This window comes from Dromiciops gliroides, chromosome 1, assembly GCF_019393635.1.
Source record: "Dromiciops gliroides isolate mDroGli1 chromosome 1, mDroGli1.pri, whole genome shotgun sequence".
NCBI lineage: Eukaryota > Metazoa > Chordata > Mammalia > Microbiotheria > Microbiotheriidae > Dromiciops > Dromiciops gliroides.
In genome coordinates, this window is record NC_057861.1 from 557007679 (window position 1) to 557025454 (window position 17776).

Here is a 17776-nt window from a genome sequence, read left to right on the forward strand (position 1 = left end):
AATTGGGGAGACCCAAGCTTTTCCCCCTTGTCCTATTTTCATGTCCAATGTCTCAAGGACAGGGCTGGTGGAAGATAGAATTAACATTCTCCTCATTCTAAATATTGCTATTCCACCCAACTAGATCAGACTTCTAATGTAAGACAAACTCCCTTCTGCTCAGTCTTCAGTTGAGTATAAAGATTTTTTATTTACATTGCCAAAGGCTGAGGGTAACAGGAGTAAATTTTTAAAAAAATAAAGTTTATTAGAATGGGTTCAGCCCATCATTGTAATATTAATTTTCTAATTATTTGTTAACCAATCAGACTTGATTGCCACCCACTGTAATATCTATCTTTTTAGGGGCATATAAGCCCCTAGACTATAACCACGATTATCTTTGGCATTCAAGAGTGTCACTTATCTTACATTTAATAATGCCAGCATTATTAAAGAAAGAACATAATTATCCAGAAATTATGTCTCTTGAACTTTTTAAACATCACAGAACCAACTGGTTCTATGATTTTTGTGGTGAATAAGTAGTCTAAAATACATCATTTTATTAAGATGATCTCCATAGAACAATGAATCATCAGCTGGACAGAGTTATATGAATTATATGAAAGGGAGAGTGTTCCATGCTCTTGTGTTGTTGTTTGTTTGGGTTTGTGTGTGTGTGTGTGGCAATGAAGGTTAAGTGACTTGCCCAGGGTCACACAGCAAGTAAGTGTCAAGTGTCTGAGACTGGATTTGAATGCAGGTCATCCTGAATCCAGGGCTGGTGCTTTATCCATGGCACCACCTAGCAGCCCCCTGGTAAATTCTGAAAGAAGAAAGAATGATCTAGCACTAAAAGGGAAAGGAAAATCTTTAAAAGTATAAGATGGGGGGAGAGGCCACAAAAAAAGACAGAATATTGCCTCATAGTAGCAGAAATAAACAAGTTAAAACAATTGTCCTCCTAAGAAAATTTGAGAAGATCCCAGGAAAGACCCAGCCTCCAAGAGTGGAGGTGGCCTGAGTGAGGTGCAAACACTTCTAGAATGGGAATAGAAAGGAATATATCTTTGTGTGTGTGTGTGTGTGTGTGTGTGTGTGTGTGTGTGTGTATGGCAATTGGGGTTAAGTGACTTGCCCAGGGTCACACAACTAGTAATTATTAAGTGTCTGAGGCCGAATTTGAACTCAGGTCCTCCTGAATACAGGGCCGGTGCTCTAACAACTGCACCACCTAGCTGCCCCAGAATATATCTTCTTCATCAGCATTACATGGGAATTGCACAAAAATTGACCATATATCAGGGCATAAAAATCTAACAACCAGATGCAGAAAAAGAAATAATAAACACATCCTTTTCAGATCATAATGCTATAAAAATTACATTCAATAATGCACAATTGAAAATGAGATTAAAAACCAATTTGAAATTAAATAATCTAATCCTAAAACACAATTGGGTCAAAGAACAAATCATAGAAAAATTGATGATTTCATTAAAGAAAGTGAAAATGATGAGACAGCATATCAAAATTTATTCAATGCTTCAGAAATAATTCTTAGGGGAAAATTTATATCCCTAACCACTTACATCAATAAAATAGAGAAAAAGTAGATCAATGATTTGAGCATACAACTAAAAAAACTAGAAAGTGAACAAATTAAAAATCCCCAACTAAGCACCAAAATGAAATTCCTGGAAATCAAAGTAGAGATTAATAAAATTGAAAGTAAGAAAACCATTGAATTAATAAATAAAACTAGAAGCTGGTTTCATGAAAAAAACAATAAAATAGATTAACCATTGTTTAATTTGATCAAAATAAGAAAAGGAGAAAACCAAATTACTATTTTCAAAAATGAAAAGGGTGAAATCACCACCAGTGAAGAGGAAATTAAAGCAATTATTAGGAATTATTTTGATCAATTATATGTCAATAAATTTGACAATCAAAATGAAATATTAATTACCCAGATTAGAAGAAGAAATAGAATATTTAAATAACCCAATTTTAGAAAAAGAAATTGATCAAGTCATGAATGAATTTCCTAAGAAAAAGTCTCCCTGACCAGATGGATTCACAAGTGAATTCTATCAAACATTTAAAGAACAATTAATCTCAATACTATATAAAATATTTGAAAAAAATAATTGAAGACGTCCTCCCAAACTCCTTTTGTGAGACAAATATGGTGCCGTTATCGAAACTATGAAAAGCCAAAACAGAGAAAGAAAATTATAAAACAATTTTGCTAATGAATATTGATAGAAAATTTTTAAATAAAATACTAGCAAATAGATTACAGAAATATATCACAAAGATCATACATTATAAACAGGTGGGATATATACCAGGAGTGCAGTTCTGGTTCAATATTAGGAAAACTATTAGCATAATTGACCATATCAATAACAAAAGCAACTGGAATCATATAATTATCTCAATATATGCAGGAAAGGCCTTTGACAAAATACAGCACCCATTCCTATTAAAAACATAAGAGAACACAGGAATGAAAGGAGATTACCTCAAAATGATAGGTACTATTTTTCTAAGAAAACATTATCTGTAATGAGGATAATCTAAAAGCCTTTTCAATACATTCAGGAGGGAAGCAAAGATATCCAATTTCACCTTTATTATTTAATATTGTATTAGAGTTGTTAGCTATAACAATAAGAGAAGAAAAAGAAATTAAATTAATTAGAAAAGGTAGTGAGGAAAAAACTATCACTCTTTGTAGGTGATATGATGTTATACTTAGAAAATCCTAGAGAATCAACTAAAAAGCTACTTGAAATGATGAAGAATTTTAGCAGAGTTGCAGTATATAAATAAATCAACACAAATCAGCAGCATTTCTATATATTACTAATAAAGTTCAGCACCAACAGATATAAAGAGAAATTCCATTTAAAATAGAAATGGTCAGTATAAAATACTTCAGAGTCTACTTCCCAAGAAACACACAGCAAATATATGACCAGAACTACAAAACACTTTTCACAAAAATAAACTCAGATGCAAATAAATGGAAAAATATTAATTGCTCATGGGTAGGCAGAGTCAATATAACAAAAATGACAATTATACCGAAGCTTATTTCAAACTATCAAAAAATATTTTATAGAGGTAGAAAAATAATAACAAAATTACTCTGGAAAAACAAATGTTCAAGGATACAATGGGAATTGATGAAAACAAAACAAAACAAAAGAAGGTGGTCTAGCAGTACCAGATCTCAACCTGTACTATAAAGTGGTAATTATCAAAACAATCTGGTACTGGCTAAGTAAGAGAATAGAATAGATAGAAACAACACTATAGTAAATGACTATAGTAATCCATTATATGATAAACCCAAAGATCCAAGCTTTTGAAGCAAAAACTCATTATTTGACAATAACTGCTGGGAAAATTGGAAAAGAGTATGGCAGAAATTAGGTATAGAAAAACATCTCACATCATATACTAAAATAAGGTCAAAATGGGTACATGATTTACAAATAAAGATGATACCATTAGAAAATTAAAGGAGTATGGAATTGTCTATCTGTCAGATTTATGGAGAGGGGAAGAATTTAGGACCAAAGAAGATATAGAGAATAAAATTAAATGTAAAATAGATCATTTTGATTATATAAAATTAAAAAGTATTTGTAAAAACAAAACTAATGTAACCAAGATTATATGGTAAGTAGAAAACTGGAAAAGAGTTTTTGAAGCAAATGTCTCTGATAAAGGCATCATTAATGAAATATACAAAGAATTGCATCAAATTTTTTAAAAAATAAAAGTCATTCCCCAATTAATAAATGGTCAAATGATTTGAACAGGCAATTATCAGAGAAAGAAATCAAAGTTATCAATAATCATATGAAAAAATGCTCTAGATCATTATTGATCAGAGAAATGCAAATTAAAACAATTCTGAGATATCACCTTACACCTATTCAAATGGAAAACTTAACAAGAATGGAAAATATTGGTTGTTGGAGGGATTGTAGGATAATTGGGATGCTAGTACACTATTGGTGGAGTTGTGAAAAGATTCAGCCATTCTGGAGAGCACTTTGTAACTATGCCTAAAGGACTATAGAATTATGTATACCCTTTGATCCAGCAATGCCACTACTTGGTTTATATCCCAGTGCCATCCCCCAAATGAGAAAAAGACCTATTTAAAAAAAAATATATTTATAATAGCTCTTTTTGTGGTGGCTAAAAATTGGAAATCCAAGGAATGCCTGTGAATTGGGGAATGGATAAACAAACTGTGGAACATGAATGTAATGGAATATTACTGTGTATTAAGAAAAGACAAACAGGATGACTTAAAAAAAAGCTTGGAAAGACATGTATGAAATGATGTGTTGGGAAGTGAGCAGAACCAAGAGAACACTGTACACAGAGACAGCAATATTGTTTGATAAAGAACTATGAATGACTTGACTATTCTCAACAATACAATAATCCAAGACAATGCCAAAGAATAGTGATGAAACATAGTATCCACCTCCAAAGAAAGGACTGATAGTGATGGAACAGATTGAAGCATGCTATTTTTCACATTCTTTCATTCAGTGACAAAAATGGTGATGTTTTGCATGATCATGTATATATATATATATATATATCCCATATCAGATTGTTTGCCACCTTGGGAAGGGGGGAAAGTAAAGAGGGAAGGAAGGATAGAGATTGGAGTAGAAAAATTCAAATAAAAATGATCAACCTGAAAAAAATAGAAGAGGATATTTAATAAGTTTAAACCTGAGTCTTCCCCAATTTCATCAATGATGTAGGGCTCTTTTTCTTTTTTCTTTTTTTAGATGCAAGGGTTTATATAAAGTTTAATTTTTAAAAAATATTTTATTATTTTCCAGTATAAAAATCCTGTGAAGACAGGACTTTTAGTTCCAAATGTTTTTCTCCCAACCTCCCTTCCCTCCCTCCTCACCAAGATGAAAAGCAGTCTGATATAGGTTGTATGTACATTAACATAAAACACACTTCTACATTATTCATCCTGTGAAAGAAGAATCACAGCAGAAGGGAAAAACCTCAAAAAAGAAGGGAAAAAAACAGTCCAAAAGTAGAAACAATATGGTTCAATCTGCATTCATAATTCAGAGTTTTATTTTCTGGTTGTTGAGAACATTTTCTATCATGAGTTCCATGAAACTGGTTTGGATTGTTGCACTGCTGAGAAGAGCCAAGTATATCCCCACTGTTCACCTCACGATGTTGCTGTTACTGTGTACAATGTTCTCCTGGTTCTGCTCATCTCATTCAGCATCAGTTCATGGAAGCCCTTCCAGGTTTCTCTGAACTCCTCCTGCTCATGGTTTATTTTTTTTAAGGATTTAAAATTGTTTAATGCTTATAGAAATGCAAATCAAATTAGTTTTATTTAAAACTTTGTATTCCAATTTCTCTTCATCCCTCCATTCCCACACCACATGCACAAGAACTCAAGCAACACAAAATAACTTACACATGAGTAGTCATGGAACACATTCTAACATTAGCTAGGTTGTGAGAGAAAACAGTCAAAAAAACAAACTTCAGATTAAGGAATTGTCAAAAACAACAAAAAAAAAAAACATTTAAAAATGGTTTCCATCTGTTTTCAAATACTATCAGTTCTTTCTCTGTAGATTTTCATAAGTCCTTCAGGGTTATAATGGATCCCTGCCTTGTTGAAAAATAACCACATGCTTCCCAGCAGATCATCTTACACTATTGCTGTTACTTTGTATAGAGTACATTTCACTCTGCTTCAGTTCATGTAGGTCTGTCTAAGTTTTTCTCATAGTATCCTGTTCATCATAACCTGTATATAGTACCTTAAACTTGTCAAAGAATGTTCTTCATATTAGTCCAGCAAAGTAGGTACCATATGTTTTTCTATTATAAACAACCATCATAACTATTTCCCTATCCTATTCCCTTCCAATGAGATACACTGTATTTTCTATCTTCTTTTAGCCTATTGCTCCTCAAAAGTGTTTTACTTTTGATTGACCCCTCCCTCACTCTACACTCCCTTTTTTCACCCTTCCCTCCTTATCTTCTTCCCCTCCTACTTTCCTGTAGGGTTAAATAGATTACTCCTCCCAACTGGGTGTGAATGTTATTCCCTCCTTAAACCCACTCTGATGAGATTAAGGTCTTTGAGCTAATTCTGTGTTCTAAATTTTTCTTCCTCCCTCCCTCTTCAACCCTCCCTATGAAATCAAGCAATTCAATATGTCATACTTGTGCAGTAATGCAGAACATCTTCATCTTCCTTGAAAGTGTTTTGCTTTTTACTGCTCTCTCCCCCAATCTGCCATTCAATCCTTTCCTTCTCTCCCCCCTTATGTCCTTCCCCTCCCTCAGGGCAAAAATATATTACTATACACACTTGAATGTGTATGTTATTTCCCCTTTGAGCCAATTCTGATGATACTAAGGTTCACTCACTCCCCAACTCCTTCCCCCTCTTCTCCTCTCCTCTATAAGCTTTTTTCCTGTTTCCTTCATGTGAACAACCTCTCCCCAGACAATCTCTCCTGTTCCTCTTTCCTCAGTCTATTCCTCCTATACTTTAACCCTATTTTAAAGATATCATTATGGGTTAGTTAGGTGGCACAGTTGATAAAGCACCAACCCAAGAGGCCTGAAGCCCAAATCCAGTTCCAGACACAAGATACCCCACTCTGTTTGCCTCACAAAGAACAAAACATAAATACTTAACAGATACCATTCCTTCATATTCAGTTAAAATCTGTCTCTTCTGTGAATTCCTTACTGAGAAAGTTCTTATGAGTTTGAAGTATTATGTTTCCATGTAGGAATGAAAACAGTTTGATCTTCTAATATCCCTCATGATTTCTTTTTCCTGTTTACCTTTCTATGCTTCTCCAGGGTCTTGTATTTGAAAGTCAAATTTTCGCCCAGCCTCCTGCTCCTCCCCCTTCTCCTCCGCAGTGACATTGGGCTCCGAGACGCGAGCGCAGCAGCGACCTCAGCCTCCGAGTCCCGCAGCCGCCGCCATGCTTCGAATGATCCTCAACCAGGCCAAGAAGCACCCAAGCTTGATCACCCTGTTCATATTCATCGGAGCTGGGGGCACCGGGGCAACTCTGTATGTCATGCGCCTGGCACTCTTCAATCCCGACGTCAGTTGGGACAGAAAGAATAACCCAGAGCCTTGGAACAAAATGAATCCCACTGATCAGTACAAGTTCTACTCAGTAAACATGGATTATAGCAAACTGAAGAAAGAAGGCCCAGAATTCTAAGTGAAAATGGTTTTTCCCAGCTGCTGAGAATGAAGGTCTTCCAAAAGCCATCCGCACAGTGCTCCACAAGATTAGGAAATGCTTGATTTTCCCCTCATGTTGCATGAAATCATGTTGAGTTTAACATGCAAATAAAAATGTGAAACGAAAAAAAAAAAAAAGAAAGTCAAATTTTCCATTAAGTTCATCACAATGAACTTAGCTTTTCATCACAAATGCCTGAAATTCCTCTTTTTCATTGAAGTCCCACCTTTTCCTCTGAAAGATTATACTCCGTTTTGCTGGGTACATGATTCTTGGCTGCAGTCCCAGTTCCTTTGCCCTCTGCAATATCATATTCCATGCCCTCTGTTCCTTTAATGTATATGCTGCTAGATCCTGTTTTTTTTTTTTTCCTTTTTGGAGCTCCACAGTATTTGAATTCCTTTTTCTAGCTGCTTGCAGTATTTTATCCTTGCCCTAGGAGCTCTGGAATTTGGCTATGATATTCCTGGAGGTTTTCCTTTGGGGATTTCTTTCAGGAGGTGATTGCTGGATTCTTTCAATGTCAATTTTAGCTTCTGTTTCTAGAATATCAGGACAATTTTCCCTAACAATCTCTTGGAGGATGGTTTCTAAGCTCTTGTTTTGGTCATGGTTTTCATGTATTCCAATTATTTTCAAATTATCTCTCCTGGCTTTTTTCCAGGTCAGCTGTTTTTCCAAGGAGTTATTTCATATTGCCCTCTATTGTTTTATTCAGTTGGATTTGCTTTACTGTGTCTTGATTTCTCCAAAGGTCACTAGCTTCCATTTATTCAACCCTAAATCTTAGGGTTATTTTCCCTTGTTTTTGTTTGTTTGTTTGTTTTTATTTATTTGTTTTTTGTTTGTTTTGGTGGGGCAATGAAGGTTAAGTGACTTGCCCAGGGTCACACAGCTAGGAAGTTTCACGTGTCTGAGGCCAGATTTGAACTCAGGTCCTTCTGAATCCAGGGCTGGTGCTTTATCCACTGCAGCACCTAGCTGCCCCTAGGCAATTATTTTCTTGAGAGAGCTTTTCTATTTCTTTTCCCATTTGGCTTTTCAAACTGTTAGCTTTTTTCTCATGACTTTCCTTCATTGCTCTCATTTCTCTTTCCATTCTTTCCTCCATCTCTCTAAATCTTCCTTCTATTTCTCCTACTTTCTCTTCAAAGTCCCTTTTCAGTGCTTCCATAGCCTGAGACCAATTCATATTTTTCTTGGAAACTTTGAATGTTGGAGTTTTGACCCTGTTATTATCTTCTTTTGAGGGTGTATTGTGGTCTACCTTTCCCCCAAAGAAGTTTGTGATGGTTTGATGCTTTCTCATCTTGGCCAGCTATTTCGTGGCTTTTAACTCCTTAAAGTGTAGTGCTGCTTCCAGGAGACACTGTTTGAGCTACATCGAGGCACAGGGAGTGATTGGGCTTCTTCTCAGCCTGCCTGGCCTGTGAGTAACAATGACTACTTTCTCTTTGACCTGGAAACAGAAGTCTGATTGAACTCTGATTCTCTATGTTCAGAAGCTTGGCGTGCCTCTGCCCCTCCTCCACTGGGCCACCACCACTTGATTCAGCCCACTGGTTCAGAACCAGGGCGCTTCACCCCAAGTGCAGCAGAGACCGCCTCCATTTCACCCAGCCTATCTCCAAAAGCCCTCATCAGTCTGTGATTGGAGCCTCAGAAGCTGCTGGCACTGAAGACTCTGACAAGCACTAGAAGCACTCACTATCTGTTCCTGGCTGTGTCTGGACTGTGCACTGAGCTGTTCAGCCAGATCAGCAGGTGATTGCAATTGACTCTTTTGTTGAAAAATAGTCTCACTTTGTTCTTATGTGCATTAGACGGCTCTCGGTTTTGTTTTGTTTTGTTGTAATTTGTATTTTTTTTAACCCCTGCTCATCATTTCTTACAGCACAATAGTATTCTGTTATATTCATATACCACAACTTCTTTAACCATTCCCCCATTGATGGGCATTCCCTCAATTTCCAATTCTTTGCCACCACAAAGAGAACTGCTAAAAACATTTTTGTACCTGTCAGTCTTTTTCCCTTTTTTTAGTCTCTTTGGGATACAGATCTGGCACTTTGGTAGCAATGTGTCAAATGGTGTGAAAAGTCCCATAGCCCTTTGGGCACAGCTCCAAATTGCTCTCCAGAATGGTTGGATCAATTCACAGTTCCACCAACAATGCATTAGTGTTCCAATTTTTCTACAGCTTCTGCACCATTTATTATTTTCCTTTTTTGGCATATTAGCCAATCTGATAGGTGTGATGTGGTATCTCAGAGTTGTTTTAATTTGCATTTCTCAAATCAATAGTGATTTAGAGCACTTTTCCATACGGCAATAGATAGCTTTGATTTCTTCATCAGAAAACTGCCTGGTCACCTGCTTTGACCGTTTCTCAAGTGGGGAATGACTTGGGTTCTTATAAATTTGATTTAGTTCCATATATATTTTAGAAATAAGGCCTATATTAGAAATGCTGAATGTAAAACTTGTTTCCTAGTTTTCTGCATCCCTTCTAATTTTGGCTGCCTTGCTTCTGTTTCTACAAAACCTTTTTAATTTATTGTAAACAAAGTCTTCCATCTTGCTTTTCATAAAATTCTCTATCTCTTGTTTGGACATAAATTGTTTTCCTCTCCATAGATCTGAGAGGTAAACTTTTCATTACTCTCATAATTTACCTATATTATCAGCCTTTATGTCTAAATATTGAATCCATTTTGACCTTATTTTTGTATAAGGTATAAGATATTAGTCTATGCCTATTTTCTGCCATACTATTTCCCAGTTTTCCCAGAAGTTTTTGTCAAATACTGATGTCCTCTCCCAGAAACTGGAGTCTTTGTGTTTATGAAACAGTAGATTACTATGGTCATTTACTACTGTGTCTCCTATGCCTAATGTATTCCAATGATCCACCATTCTATTCTTTAGCCAGTACCAAATAGCTTTGATGACTGCAACTTTATAGCATACCTTTAAATTTGGTATGGCTAGCCCACCATTCTGTGCATTTTTTTTATTGGTTCCCTTGATATTCTTGACTTTTTGTTTTTCTAGATGAGTTTTGTTATTATTTTTTCTAACTCTATAAAATAATTTTTAGGTAATCTGATTCGTATGGCACTGAATAGGCAAATTAATTCAGTTGAATTGTCATTTTTATTATATTAGCTCAGCCTATCCATGACAACTGATATTTTTTCCAATTATATATATGTATATATATATGCATATGTATATCTATATCTCATTTTATTTGTGTGAAAAATGTTTTGTAATTGTGTGTATAGTGTTCCTATGTTTGTCTTGGCAGGGAGACTCCCAAGTATTTTATATTTTCTACCTTTGCTTTAAATAGAATTTATCTTTCTAACTCTTGCTGCTCAGCTTTGTTGGTCATGTATATCAATACTGATGCTTTTTGTGGGTTTATTTTGTATCCTTCAACTTTACTAAAGTTGTTAATTGTTTCAAGCAGTTTTTAATTGATTCTTTAGGATTCTCTATCATATCATCTACAAAGAATGAAAGTTTTGTTTCATCCTCGCATATTCTAATTCCTTTAATTCCCCTTTCTTCTTTTATTGCTAAAGTTAATATTTCTATTACAATATTATATAATAGAAGTGATAATGTACATCCCTGTTTCAATCCTAATCTTATTGTGAATGCCTCTAACTTATCCCCACTACATATCTTGTTTGGAGCTGGTTTTAGGTACATACTGCTTATGATTTTAAAGAAAGCTCCACTTACTCCTATGCTCGCTAGCATTTTTTTCAGGAATGAGCTGTGTTTTGTCAAATACTTTCTCGGCATCCATTGAGATAATCATATGGTTTGGGTTAGTTTTGTTATTTAATGCAGTTGATTATATCAATATTTTTTTTTTTAATGTTGAACCAGCCTTGCATTCCTGGTATAAATTCCACTGGGTCACTGCGTATTATCATGGTGATCACTTGCTGTAATCTCCTTGGTAATTTTTTTTTTTAACAATTTTAGCTTCAATATTCATTAGGGAAATTGGTCTGTAATTTTCTTTCTCTGTTTTGGCTTTGCCTGGTTTAGGAATCAACATAATATTTGTGTCATAAAAGGAATTTGATAGAACTCCTTCTACACCTATTTTTCCATATAGTTTATATATAGTATTGGGATTAATTGTTCTTTAAATATTTGGTAGAATTGACTTGTACCTAAGCCTGGAGCTTTTTTCTTAGGGAGTTCATTAAAGGCTTGTTCAATTTTTTTCTAAAATGGGACTATTTAAGGATTCTATTTCCTCTTCAGTTAACCTGAGCAATTTGTAATTTTTATAAATATTCATCCATTTGATTTCGATTGTCAAATTTGTTGGCATACAGTTGGGGAACATAGCTCCTAGTTATTGCTTTAATTTCCACTTCATTAGTGGTGAAATCCCCCTTTTCATTTTTGATACTGGTAATTTGTTTTCCTTCTTTCTTTTTTAAAAATCAAATTAAACAAAGGTTTATCTATTTTATTGGTTTTCTCATGAAACCAACTCTTAGTTTTATTGATTAATTCTATAGTTTTCTTGCTTTAAATCTTATTAATTTCACACTTGATTTTCAGGATTTTTAATTTAGTATTTAGTTGGGGAGCTTTAATTTGTTCTTTTTCTACCTTTTTTAGTTGCATGCACAATTCATTGCTCTCCTCTTTGTTTTATTCATTCAAGCATTTCGAAATATAAAAATTCCCCAAAGCATTGCTTTGGCTGTATCCCATAGGTTTTGGTATGTTGTCTCATTATTGTCATTATCTTTGATGAAGTTATTGATTGTTTCTATGTTTTGTTGTTTGACCCACTCATTCTTTAGAATGAGATTATTTAGTTTCCAATTAATTTTCACTTTACCTTTCCATGGCTCTTTATTACATGTAACTTTTATTGCATTATGATCTGAGAAGGATGCACTTACTATTTCTGCCTTTCTACATTTGACTATGAGGGTTTGGGGGCCCTAAAACATGGTCAATTTTTGAATATGTGCCATGTACTGCTGAGAAAAAGGTATATTTCTTTCTATCCCCATTCAGTTTTCCCCAGATATCTATCATTTCTAACTTTCCTAATATTCTATTCACCTCTTTAATTTATTTCTTATTTATTTTGTGGCTAGGTTTATCTAATTCTGAGAGGGGGAGATTCAGATCCCCTACTAGTATAGTATTACTGTCTAATTCCTCTTGTAACTCATTTAACTTCTCCCCTAAGAATTTGGATGCTATAACACTTGGTGCATACATGTTTAGTATTGATATTACTTCATTATATATCATATCTTTTAGGAAGATGTAGTTTTTTTCCTTATCTCTTTTAATGAGATCTATTTTTGCCTGTGCTTTGTCTGAGATAAGGATTGCTACCCCTGCTGTTTTTACTTCAGCTGAAGCATAAAGTGTTCTGCTCCAGCGTTTTACCTTTACCCTGTGTATATCTCTTGGTTATAAATATGTTTCTTGTAGGATTTTGATTTTTAATCCACTCTGCTATTCACTTCCCTTTTATGGCAGAGTTCATCCCATTCACATTCAGTTAAGATTATGAACTGTTTATTTCCCTCCATCCTCTTTTCCCCTTTGTTTATACTCTTTTTTCCCCTTCTTTCACCCTATTCCTACTGACCAATTAATGACTGTTATTTCTTAATGGGCAACATGGTTATGCATGTTTTACATCCAAGTTTTTTCTACCTTCCCCCAAAATATGAGTTCCACAACAAATGCACTTAAATAGGTGGCAAAGAAACCCATTTCTAACTAAGTAGTAAAAGAGAAATCAGAGAACTTGTGCATAGAAGAATATATACCAGACAATACTGAGTTAAAGAGTTTTCCCATTGGGAAGGAGGTAACAGCTCAACCAAAAGAGGAGAGTTGCAGATATCATCCAAAGGGAAATTCCATGAATTCTCTAATGTAGCAAGATGAAGAAAGGGCTTAATAGAGTGTGCTGTCTACTCTCATGTCATCTTTTTTATCAATTATGTAATATATTTAGGCATATGTCCATAAAATACACATATGGCTATATGAAGTAGTAATTTTTGTTGTGGTAAAAACTGAAAACTAAGAGACTACACATTAATTGGATAATATCTTAACATTTATGTAATATGAATATAAGAGAATGGTATAAGAAATTATGAAAAGAATAGAGAAACTTGGGAGGACTTATATGAACTCATACAGAAGTAAATCATCAGAATCGGAATAATTATACAATAACAACAATGTTGTAAACACAAACCACTATGAAAGACTTTGAAATTCTGATCACTTGCAATGGCCAATCACAAATCTATAAAACTAGTGATGAAATACTCTTTACAGGTCCTAAGAGAAAAGCAATGGCCTCAGAGTATAGATAAAAACATGCATATGTATCCACATCACTTGTATCACTTGTATCTAAGTGGTAGAGAAAAATCCCACTCACAAGACCACAGGTTTTGATAAATATTAGAACAACAGGATCATGAAATACTTTTTTCCTTCTTTCCTTCCTTCTTTTTTTTTCCATTGGAGAATTTTATTTGTATGTATGTTTTACACCCTTAGTAAAAGAATACCAGAATTTTTCCTCCTGCATGTTTCTGTCTTGCTTCCTCATGGTCCATGATGCCAACTGAAGTTGTAAGCACAATGAACTGAAACTGACAGGATGGTAGCAGATTATTCTGCCACTTTTCCATATCTTTCAGTTGAACATCCAATTTGAGGCTGATTACACCACACTTGTTTAATCTGCCTGTGAGGTTCACAACAATTTTTCCTGCTCTGTGATCATCGATGATTTAAAATTCCTCAATGTAACCATGCTTCATCATGACAGTTAAGAACCTGAAGATTACTTTCGACACAGCCCAATGAAAACCTGGTGTTTTCCTTGTTTTTCTGCATTCTTGATGCTTTTGAGAGCATCTCCCAGGACATTCATGTGCACCATGGTGGCAGTATTGCAAGATGGTGGAAAGAGGCCCTTCCTTCCTTCCTTCCTTCCTTCCTTCCTTCCTTCCTTCCTTCCTTCCTTCCTTCCTTCCTTCCTCATTTCCTTTTTACTTATAAAAAAGAAAAGATCAAATTACAATATTTGACAGCAAAATTCCTCAGTGGCAATAGGTCTCATGGAGCCTACCAGGGACAACAGAAGATAATCCTGAACAAGGATATTGGTCAAGATACTTTGGTAAACACGAAGATACTTTGCTAAACATAAAATTGATAAATTTAAAATCATCATAGAAGTCCTGATGCTTGCAAATTCCTGTGAGCCAAAAAGCTGGAATCCACTGGAGCTCCTCATAATTAACAAAGCTTATTTTTTTACTATGAAATGTCAGAAACTTTTGCCTGTGCAAGATATGAGACAAGGTAAAAATGTCCAAATGATTATAAGTTTTACTTAAAAAGCAACTAAAAGTTTAAATATTAGCAAGGTAGCTCTGGTTTGTCTATCTCAGTATACATTTCTTCCATTCTCACTTTAAATCCTTTCTATAAATCATGCTTGTATAAAACTCACGAGATGTCCTTGTGATAGAAATACTGGGAAGTTGTGCGGAGGGTCATGCTATAAAGTCCAAATTATTCCTAAGATTTTTTCCAGCTTGATACACAAATGAGTGCAATAAATAATAGCTAAACAAGGGGCAACTTCATTGTCCTCCACCCCACTGACCCAATCTATCATATCTAATAGAAGGAAAATAAATCATGTCTTTTCTGTAGTATTTTAACCAGTGCAAAACCTTGCTTCCTCAAGAAAGAACAATTCAGATACTACAGCTTATAAAATACTGTGCTCCAGCCTATACTCCATTTTCTTTTGATCCATCTGGAGTGTTAGTTGAAATGACAAAGGAAGATGATAGCCATATTCTTTGATTCTACCTCATAGATATATTGTTTATTAATTTTGGTCAAAGCAAAATATTTGGACATCTCTTCTTTATTGTAAAATAATGCCATTTGTTTTCTACTTTAAAACATTACATCTTACTTCTTCCTGATAATTTATTATCTTTTCACCTCTAAATTTATGTTAAGATTCATGCATTTATTTATTTTATTTTAAATTTATTTTAGGAAATATCATTGGGGAAGCATATGGAAAAGGATGATTGAGAATAATAAATGAATATAATTATATAACAGCTTTTAAATGGCAGGGAAATTTGGAGAAATGGCTTATCTGTATTTTTAAAACATAAAGTGGGGTGCAGCTAGGTGGCGCAGTGGATAAAGCACCAGCCCTGGATTCAGGAGGACCTGAGTTCAAATTCAGCCTCAGACACTTGACACTTACTAGCTGGGTGACCCTGGGCAAGTCAATTAACCCCCATTGCCCTGCAAAAAAAAAAAAACAAAAACAAAAACAAACAAACAAAAAAGTAAAGGGGAATTTTAGAGATGGACAGTGTTTCAGACAAATTATTTTTTTAAATGATCATATTGTATTAATTGTCATGGCATAGGTATTTAGTGTCTTTCACATAATAGTCACATAAAGTTATTGCATTTGATTAACCTAGTGTGCATCAATTAAGGAAAGTGAAAATGTGTATTTCTATTTAGCAATTACAATGCTGGAAATCTTTCAAGGGAACTCCTTAGAACTGTCATTAATCTTCTGAGAAAATCAGAGTTGGAACATTAGAAAGAAATGAGACCTTTAAAAGTTCTGGTTTTGGAGAGAATTAAAGCAAAGGCATCTGACAAAAAATAGAGAGAATTAACTTAATATAGCAAAATTACCACTTTGCAGAACTGATTTTACACCGTGCTTTTAAATTGCTATTTATAACCCATGCTAATCAAATTCTGCCTTTCTCTTTAGAATCAAAATTACTTTCTCCTCCCTTTTGCCTCATTTGGTCTACTGAGATCCTTTGTATAGTTTGTCATTCTAATTCCCTTCTCATTTAGCAGAAGCAGTAGCCTTTGATTTATCTGTTTTAGGAGCAGTTCTGTTCTCTGATAGGGCCAATCTTTAAACCAAATTATTGCTTGAAGTTCCAAATTAAATGAACCTAACCTAAAAGGATATGAAACATCTTGTCTTCACTGATCAATGAAGAACACATTTGTACAGTTAGCCCAGGACTATGGTTTCTCATGTCAGAATAATCTGGGGGTAGAAACCTCCATCATGTCTACAACGGGAAATCCAAGAACAAGTCTGTTGTCCTATGTGTCAATTTATAAAATACTGCAAATAAAGTTTTCAATATAAAAGAAGTACCAAAATAGGTACTCTAAGTTGCAAAGCACATCTTTTCTTCTCTTTTTCACCATAGGAATAATTGTTGAAATGCTTTAATACAATTGCCTACACAACAGTTCTTGGAGAGGAGACATGGTAAGTAGCAATACCTGAATAGTATACATTATTTAGTTTTCATCAGAGACAAAATTGTATATGTGAATCACAAAAATGTTCACATATCTTGTGTGGTTACAAGTTTATTGAAATGAATTTGGAGTTGACTGATGTAGCAAACACTGTAAAACGTACTCAGGAAACATAGTATAAACAGATGTTGGGACTTTAGGCATAACTAGAATATATGCATGCATTTTCAATATAGCATCAGTGCAAATTCTGTATAAATGTCCTAATTCTGTATTTTGATTGGCTATGTATAGTTTAAAGAAATGAATAAAAAGGCTTTTATAAAATATTTTAATCAGAGTTGTTTAGGTGTGATAACTTAATTCCATCTTGATTAAGTTAAGAAATCACACACACACACTTATCCATAATACATATGTAAGTATGTATGCATGTATGTGTGAATGTGTCATGAAAATACAAAGACATTTCAAGAGACAGTATCAAGAGATGCTAACAATTGGGAGCATTAAGAACACTTTCCCATAATAAAGCATGCATGCGGGGTAGCTAGGTTTCACAGTGGATAGAGCACCGGCCCTGGAGTCAGGAGTACTTGTGTTTAAATTGGCCTCAGACACTTAACACTTACTAGCTGTGTGACCCTGGGCAAGTCACTTAACACCAGTTGCCTCACTTAAAAAAATTTTTAAAAAATAAGTAAATAATAAAGCATGCATGGTAGTTTAATAGAGACTGCAAGAGGTCCTTTAACATGTGTAGAAGGCTTTCTCTAAAATTTTGTACCTTCCTCCTTCCTGGGATATATTTGGAAACAGAAGTTTGGTTGTTTTATTTTCCTTTCCCTTACTTTGACTTGGATCTTGAGTTCCAAAACAGATCTTTGGAGAGGATAGGGGGAAAAAGGGCTAAAATTGACCAAATTGGTCTGGGCCTAAAGGTGCTTAAACTGGTAATCTTAAAAGCTGAGTATATTTGACTCTTGCCATAATGAGACACGTGAAGAAGTTCTGGGTATGGGGAGGACACATAGTGGGGGCCAGAAGAGAATTCAGATGGAGGTGATTTAACTCAAAGCCAAAAGGAGAATTGTGAA

General features: G+C 34.6%; 1 protein-coding gene across 1 annotated transcript; it reads left to right on the forward strand.

The window, feature by feature from the left end:
• The first annotated feature begins 6929 nt into the window (after positions 1-6929).
• On the forward strand, positions 6930-7435 carry LOC122735160 (cytochrome c oxidase subunit NDUFA4-like). Its single transcript, XM_043976501.1, has one exon. It carries the CDS (start codon positions 7026-7028, stop codon positions 7272-7274), a length of 249 nt encoding a protein of 82 aa, XP_043832436.1. The 5' UTR covers positions 6930-7025; the 3' UTR covers positions 7275-7435.
• The last annotated feature ends 10341 nt before the right edge of the window (positions 7436-17776 follow it).

Excerpts from the sequence above, each read along its gene's own strand:
- LOC122735160 (XM_043976501.1), top strand. The coding sequence starts at position 7,026 with ATGCTTCGAATGATCCTCAACCAGGCCAAGAAGCACCCAAGCTTGATC.